The sequence below is a fragment of the Sparus aurata genome, chromosome 23, assembly GCF_900880675.1.
Source record: "Sparus aurata chromosome 23, fSpaAur1.1, whole genome shotgun sequence".
In the NCBI taxonomy this organism is placed as follows: domain Eukaryota; kingdom Metazoa; phylum Chordata; class Actinopteri; order Spariformes; family Sparidae; genus Sparus; species Sparus aurata.
Window position 1 is genome coordinate 25,784,341 of NC_044209.1, and position 8,534 is coordinate 25,792,874.

Genomic DNA, 8,534 nt, shown 5'->3' on the forward strand with positions numbered 1-8,534 from the left:
GCTCCGACTGAGCTATTCAAGTTATCCGGTCGAAAAATCCTTTATTTTTTTATATGTCTCCGAAAAACCAAAGATTGCAATGTGTTTTTTTTTAAATATATATATATTTTGAAGCCTGAATTTTAAAAAGGGACACTGTGTAGTGTTGGAGGAGAAGTTCAAACTCTTTTAAACTTTCACAATAACATAATCTCAGACATATTAATGTTTTCCACGAGTGAATAAACAAAGCTGCTCTCAGAGGAAAAACAAGGTCCCCAGAAACATTGTTTGAATCTAGAAAAAAAAAAAAAAAGGTGGCAGGGTCCGCCACATATAAACAAAGTAAAAAACAGTATGAAATTGAGTTGTCCTTTGAGGTCAGCTTGTTTATGCAGTCATGAAAAACAAGAACCACCACAGACGGTGGATTTAAGTCTAATCCTGACCAAACTGTGACTGATTGCGATGTTAAACAGACGGATGGATGTCGACAGACGACTGTATGGATCTGCTCTCCATTACAGCTGATTGGAAGTATCGTCACAAAATTGGAATTTGGCGTACTCGCGGTTTGAAAGTGTTAAAACAATTTTACCAGCCGTGACGGCCGCTTCGTGCCCTCCCTCCCCCAGACGAGAAACATTCCTGGCCGTTGAGATGCCTGATGTTGCGGCGAGAGCGACACAACCAACAAAAATGCAATCGTGACTGGCTGAGTTTGAGGATGGATGTGGTCTCGTGTAATAATGTCGTAACGGCCGCCGAGTACTCAGAACGTGAACGTGTTAAGTGGCTAAACTAGAGACCATCTTGCGGTTTGGCAGCTGGTGTGAGCCCGACCGCAAGATGGTCTCTAGTTTGTTCAGAGACAGTGGCATGCACAGACTTTTTGAAGGGCAGGGGCGAAAAGAAGGGCACTTTAGCGCGCGTTTTGGCCTCCAAGAAGGGCACTTTAGTGCACATTTTTGCCACCCAAGAAGGCAATTTATCATGTTTTAACCAGCCAAGGGGGCAGTTTAGTGTGTTTTGCCGACCAAGATGGCACTTTAGCGCGCATTTTGGCTCCCAAGAGGGCACTTTAGTGCGCATTTTGGCTCCCAAGAGGGCACTTTAGCGCGCATTTTGGCTCCCAAGAGGGCACTTTAGTGCGCATTTTGGCTCTCAAGAGGGCACTTTAGTGTGCATTTTGGCTCCCAAGATGGGACTTTAGGGCGCATTTTGGCTCCCAAGAGGGCACTTTAGCGCGCATTTTGGCTCCCAAGAGGGCACTTTAGTGTACATTTTGGATCCCAGGAGGGCACTTTAGTATGCATTGAATCCCAGGAGGGCAATTTAGCGCGTGTTTTTCAACAATTAGGCCTCGAGGGGGGGCAACCACCACCCCTGCCCCCCCCCTTGTGCACACCACTGTTCAGAGATCGATGAGACTGAGCTGATTTTGTTTAGTTCCGTTTAGTCAAGGCCGCCTGATAATTAAAGTCAATGATCGAAGCCGTCCAACGTGGAAAACCCACTGAAGTTGAAGAGGAATCGCTTTCCTTCTCCCCCTCTCAGCAGACGACCACCGCCCCGAAATGCTGCCTGAGCTGTTCGAGGAACATGAAGGTGAGGACGGTGTGAGGGATGAGACGGATCGCCGCCGGAACGAGACCCTGGAGACACAAACCACAGCGTTAAAAACAGAGCAACGAATATAAAAAAAAAAAAAACGATGCACAAAACATCACGTCTTGACGGCGACACCTTGTAAAATGCCTTCGGGCCCAGATTTGCAGTCTCCGTCAGACAGTGAAACACGCCCTGCGACAAGGACACACAAAAACAAAGACACGTCAGACGGCGTGATTCTCCACAGAGCATGAATAAAACATACGTGTCCGAGGGATGAGAGGGAGGCCGGGAGAGACGCCCAGCGTGACCCCAACCGTTCTGTCCGGCGACATTTGAATCACACGACACACTCACCCTGTACTCCAGCTTAGAATTCATTAGTCTGGTTTTAACAACGTCGAGTGGTTGGCACAGGATTGTGGCACAGCCGCCCTGCAGGGGAGAGAAGGCATCTTAGAGATGAGTTGGTGTTATATAAGCAGCGACAGAGGTTGAGCGACTCACTGCAAACACACTGGCCAGGAAGTGTGTGAGGACGTTGTCGGTCAGGTAACCCATGGACAGAAACAGCTGCTTGGACTGGTCGTAACAGGAGAGCTGCGGGGCAAAACACACGCAGAACGGCTGCAGAACGTGTTGTGATGTAACAGTTGTGTAACGCAGCAGAGGCGTCTTTACCTGTCCGATGGAGACCAGCGCACCTCGAGAGGACGCCAGCGTGGCGCCGGAGAACAGCTTCCTCACTCCCTCTACAAGTTAAACAGCAGGATGGAGAAAGTGTGAAGGAAAATTTGCAAAATAAAAATGTTTGCCACAGAGACGAGGAGCGTTTTCAGCCCCACTGGAATAAAATCAGTCGTGTAGAAAGAACGAAAACGTCATATTTGAGTAAAAGTAAAGACGTCATTGGAAAATAATACTTTGGTAAAAGTGAGAGACACCTAAACAAATAAGGGCTTGAGTTAAAGTGTTTAAGTCTAAGTATCAAAAGTACAAGAACAAGCAAATTATACATAATCACGTGTGTTTATTCTGCAAACTAGTGGTCGGCTTGAATACCCGACCCAGTTTCCACAATCTCTCTTTAGAGTCTGTGTTTATTTTTGTTTTTATCCGATTGCCGATCAAACAAATTCATTTAAAATTGAGCTACTGTGTCTCTGCAGCGCCACATATTTACAAAGTAACAAGTACCTAAAGTTATAAAAATCAATGTAGTGGAGTTAAAGGAGAGTATTCGCCTCCGAAAGGTGGTGAAGTGGAAGTATAACGTAGCAAAAAATGTCACCTAAAGGATTATTTTTTCTGCCCTTCGCCCCTTAAACATCCTGAGAACGCCACTGGCACCATTTCAACAACTACAAATAATTTCATATCATGTTCACATTATGAGTATATGAGCTGACTTCCATGTTTGGCTTCTGCTCGTCAATCTTACCCTCCTTCCAAACACGCAGCAGTCCGTCGAGCGCATGAGCGTAGCTGTTGAAGAGAAACAAACCTCACGATGTGGTGATTTGAATGCGACTGCGGACATTGAAAAAGAAAAGAAAAAGAGCATGACGCCTTTCCTTTTTCAGCTTTCACTTACTTTCTCCTGAGCTCGGCCGGCAGCTTGACATCATTCTGCATTCTGCACAGAAGACAGATTAACAGTTTTAAAAAGCAGTTAACAGGATGAAAACCCGTCACGGTGATTATCTGTCAGCGCGGTGGTGAATTAACCTGTCAAACTTGAATAGTGAGAATAAAATGTTTTTTTTGGTAAGTGACGTCAAATTAAACTCGCACTCCGATCACATCCTGAACTTCACATTGCAATACTTGGTATTTTCTCTACATGACTTAAAAGAGGAATTTCATCAGTCTTGTTGGTTTAATTAACCTTTTTCTATTTCATCTCTCCACAGAGTTTTGTGCACAACAGGTACTGCTTTGAGTTTAATTTGCAGGTTGTGACTTCTACCTGGGAACCACTTCAACACAAGAGTCTAGAGCGGGAATCAAATCATCAAAATTTACAAAACACACACTTTTTTAGTAGTTATTCATCGTTACATAAAACTCACCGGACATTCACCAGGTCTGCCGGAGTTCCGATGAAGCCGCCTGCAAACCCTGTTGGGGAAAACAGATTAAAAGTGCAACATGTGAGACTGACTGCTGCTAATTGTAGCTGTCTTTAGCGCAATTAGCTGTGCAGTTAGCAGTCGGGACTGGGAGCTCAGAGCGCCAGGAGAGTGTTGGTGTTGTTTACAGTGCTAGCAAAGGAGCTCGGAACCACCGAGACGAGGAGGTTCTGCAGGACCGAAGCAAAGAATACTGGTGGGGAGCTGTGCCAGAACCAGAGCCAAACGAGTGGGCGAGGGAACATAGACTGATGGAGGTCAGATTGACGACGGGGGTACGGTACTGAGGTGATTTACAGCAGCTCAGACCGGGACTCTGAGTCCGGGGAAGTCCAAGACATTGAGGTTCTGACAGGGACAGAAGAGGCAGGATGTGGGAGAGGAACGAGACGGACAACATCCGACAGTATGACCGATAATATCTGACGACTGCCTCCGGAACAAAGTGGTATTACAAACCGGGATGGCACAGGACTAGCTAGATATCTCAGTAAAACATAGATGCAGGTATCTGCGGACTAATACACCAGATACTATCAGGACACATACCTCCAAAGGTACCCAGCAGGACCTTCTGGTAGAACGGCATCAGACCTTTGTTCTCTCTGGTGATCTTGTCTCTGACAGTCTCATAAATGGCGAACCGTGTCAAAGAATATGTCATCTAGAAAGAAAGAAAAAGAAAGAAAATCCATCTGAATGTGAGCAGCGAGGACACGAACAGTGAGCGAAGGATTTAATGTGTGTGTTTTTTTTTTTTCACCTGCCGACAGAGAGACGCACTGAGGCCGCTGTAGAGCGCCAGGTAACCTTCTCTCCTCACCACGTTCACCGTCATCCCGATCATCCTCATCCTCACCTCCTGCTGCGTCTGTAGGTGCACCTGGGAGTGACATCATAGGAGCAGCGGCGAGGGTCAGTCACACCTTTAATGATCGCAGCAACTACCTGCAGGCAGTGGCGTGCACAGACTTTTTGAAGGGCAGGGGCGAAAATACACATGTCCTCCCAAGAGGACACTTTATCATGTTTTAACCAGCCAAGGGGGCAGTTTAGTGCGTTTTGCCAACCAAGAGGGCACTTAAGCGCATGTTTTGGCGCCCAGGAGGGCACTTCAGTGTGCGTTTTGGCTCCCAAGAGGGCACTTTAGTGCGCGTTTGGGCTCCCAGGAGGGCACTTTAGCGCACATTTTGGCTCCCAGGAGGGCACTTTCACTTGCGTTTTGGCTCCCAAGAGGGCACTTTAGTGCCATTTTGGCTCTTAAGAGGGCACTATAGCGCGCATTTTTCAACAATTGGGCCACATCACTGCCTGCAGGTGTAATCAGTCTGCACAACTAATGTCTGAGGTGGTGACATCATGCCAACGAGATGGGTTCTTCACTTAAGATGATAATCAACTGATTCAAAACAACACAACAAACATTCAATCAGCCTGTTGAATGAAGGAAAATCCATTCAGAAGGAATAAACAGGTGAAAGAAATGGAATCAGTAAACTTGTTTCTGTCGTCATTTCGTGTCATTCAAAGCCTCCAAACAAGCCGACTGATTGTCATAATCAAGGTCATTTAGGAAATTAGGTGAACTGAAAGTCAATCTGTTCCCAAAGTAAGTTTCAGCAGGAAAAGAGAGGAAAATAAACTTTGAGGGGACGTAATCTGATTAACATTTCCCACAATGCAATCGTGAAAAACAGCCCAGACAGAACAACGAGGCCTAACTGGATCATTTTCTTAATTTCTAAGAGGAAAGAGAATTGTGCTACAATGAAAAAATCAATGCGCTTTATATTTTACCTTAATTAAATCCAGCGGGTGAGTTAAACAGGCGGCTGCGCTGGAGGAGACGCCGCCAAAGTACCAACGAGACACACGAGTTTCCTGCATGTTGCCGGTGAAACAAAGTCCAGAGGAAGAAGTCGAGGTGTGGGCTCCTCAGAGGCTGCTGGGACGACTTTGTCCAAGCGTGCTCGCCTCATCCTCTCCCCTCAAAGCTGCCGGTGATGTTTGTGCGCTGCTCATGTTAAATCCACAACAGACCAGTGCAAGTGTCCTTCACGCTAATCTCCATTTTGTCCTGAGAAAAAGAGCTTTGGATCAACATATGGCTGGACTTGTCCGGAGTGGAGTGCAGAGCCGTCGAACTTACTCCCATCTTACCGTGCCAAGAAAAAAGAGGGGGGGGGGGGGTGCAGCTGGTTTGTGGGAGGAAGTGTACGTGACTAATGTAAAAATAGTACGTGGCTCGACTCGCCACTGTAGTTTTGTGAATGTGGTATGGCAACAACCGAGGTCTCAGCTATCACGGTCCTAAAGTTCAAATACAAATCTGTTCAGAATAGACGTCCTCATTCCCGTCGTACTGCTCGGTGTCAGGGTCACACAAAGGGTCACCAGGTCAAAAATATACAACACGTGTTCGCTCTCCAAGCAGCTTCTCCTTCTGTTAGGAAGCAATTAGTATGTTCAATCAGCGTCTTCTAAAGCCAGAGTGTCTGTTTGGGTTCTTAAAAAAAGCGTGACATGATTTTAAATGAGCGCTGCAGCAGTGGTATGAATGGGCAGCCTGGCACCGCTCGGTGTGTGCTGACTCAGAGCGAGGAGGGGGATTCATGACAGACGACAGAAAACAGTAACCGGATACCAGCTCGGAGTCGGAGCGAAGGCCAGACGTGCCGCTGCCGCTGCTGCTGCTGCTGCTGCGGCCGTATGAGTGGCCGTCCAAGCCACAATTTGGCACATTTACTTTATTTTCCTTCTTACACCCACACATACGAGTCTATACATTTCTAGTCTCACATTTCTAAATCTCAGGATGAAAAAGCACCATCGGAGGCTAACTTCCAGCGCGTCAGGACAGTTTTCTGTGACTCACACCAGGATTACAGTCCATACGATGTCCTCACCCGCTGGAAACTGAACGAGGATCCGTGACGATGCGTAGCCTTCGCAAAAGTGTCGGCAGTCAGTTGTGTGCTGTGCGTCTTCCTCGTGTTACATCCCCACACATCACATCTGTTCTCTTCTCTGTTATAATTCAGCCTTTTTTCCCCCCCTCACAGCAGACATTCTGACATGTCGCAGGTCTAAATGATAAAAATGACTGATGGCTTTATTCCATTCAGCTGCTTCAGTTCAAGGGTCCTGGATACTGTCGTGGTTTACAGGGACGCACGCTTAAAGAGAGACATTGTTCATCTTTTGAGTAACAGTGTTCCTGCTGTGACAAGCAAAATGTCTGCAGGGGAAAAAGGCTTGGACACTTTCAATTACATCATATTTCAGCGAGTTAAATGCACAATATGTGCAAGACGTGCTGGAGGAGATAGTCGGGGACAGAGCCCGGCCTTCTGGAGGAGTAAACACCCAGATCACATCAGATTCTGCTCCGATTCTGAGACGTTTTCTGACGGGAGGAGAGCTCAGAGACGGAATTTTAATTTGGGGGATAAAAAAAAAGTGGATGTATCGTCTCTTGAACCTCCACTCAAGTGTTTACTGTTCCATTATGTTGACTGCAGCTGGAGAAGAAAATTTAGTTTGGATCATGAATGTAACGTCACGAAGAGGAAGAGGAACATGAGGAGAGGGAACTGGAGTTTCTGGTGAGTGCTGACTTTAGTCTGAGACTCAAACATTTCCGACAAAACACCCAGACACACACGTTGTGCGCTGGTTTACAGCTAATATACAGTAAAGTAATCCGGCTCTTCGGAGGAAATAAACACTTTACGTGAGTAATAATGATAATAAACACAAAACAGGTGACGATTAACGACCACATGTCTGAAGTGACTCACTTGAACGAGGGCGATGTGATGTTTGAGTTTGTTTCCATTAAGTTTAGTCTCATTCGAGGACTTCCTTACTCACTCTTGCTTTGAATATTGTTGGGAACAATTTAAGTGCATAGCAAAGGTTTAAATGTTTGTAGTGACTTTGATGCAGAGCTCTTCCAGCTCTACTCCTCTGGTGTTTGAAGCGAACACTGTCCCTGATGTTCATGGTGTGTTTAAGGTACTTTTCCTCTCAGGCTTCAGGCTTCAACATCCTCATTTACATATATTTGGCAAATTGCAAATGCAAAAATAAAAGAAAAAATGTCATTCAATCGTTTTTAAGATGCTTGAATTTACTGAAATAAAGAAAAAAAACCTCGAGCGTTCACATTCATTTGCATTCTTTTGCGATTCAGATTTTGCTTTTAACATTTTGAATTAACGCCTTTTTTCGTCTGCGTCGTCCATTTTTCATGAGAGAATATGTTGTTTTCTCAGTCAGCGTTCAGGGAGTCGGCTCGTCTGAAGTCATTTTGTTATCAGAATAGATTTTATCTTCACGCTTTAAATGTAACATTCATGCTGCACATTGTGCCGGAGTGTGGAGCTAATGCATGTTCCCTCTTCTTCTTCCATTTTCAATATTATTGCTTTTTCAAGGCAAATCATCCTCCATGTATGAGAGCTTCTTTGAGAGGGCACTTCAGCGGACTCTGCGCTGTGGTTTCCAGCGCCTCCGTCAGAGGAAAGTAATTCAGCATCATTCTCCTGTTTTCAGCTGTCACAGTCTTGAGGGAGTTACGTAAATGAGTGGATCACATATCAGCCTCTCGGTCTCTATTCAGCCTGAGAGTTTTTACAGCATGTTATCTGCTCGCTCTTCTCCGTCTGTCAGTCATTCTCAACTGCCCTGCAATAAAGCCTCAGAGGGGGAAACACGTTTATATATCCACAGGATGCAGAAGGTGGTTTGCTGCTTTTTTAAAAGTCTTTGAGTCGTCTTCTAACTGGGTTTTATTGTTCAGGCACAGAA

The 8,534-nt window shown here is 45.7% G+C and overlaps 1 protein-coding gene across 1 annotated transcript; it reads right to left on the reverse strand.

The window, feature by feature from the left end:
- Positions 1–1,189: 1,189 nt before the first annotated feature.
- Positions 1,190–6,259, reverse strand: slc25a10a (solute carrier family 25 member 10a). Its single transcript, XM_030408294.1, has 11 exons — positions 5,520–6,259; positions 4,486–4,605; positions 4,272–4,386; positions 3,663–3,711; positions 3,185–3,226; positions 3,032–3,075; positions 2,272–2,342; positions 2,098–2,190; positions 1,948–2,025; positions 1,726–1,782; positions 1,190–1,634 (listed from the first exon to the last, which is right to left on the reverse strand). Exons 1-11 carry the CDS (start codon positions 5,607–5,609, stop codon positions 1,533–1,535), a joined length of 861 nt encoding a protein of 286 aa, XP_030264154.1. The 5' UTR covers positions 5,610–6,259; the 3' UTR covers positions 1,190–1,532.
- Between the last annotated feature and the right edge of the window lie 2,275 nt (positions 6,260–8,534).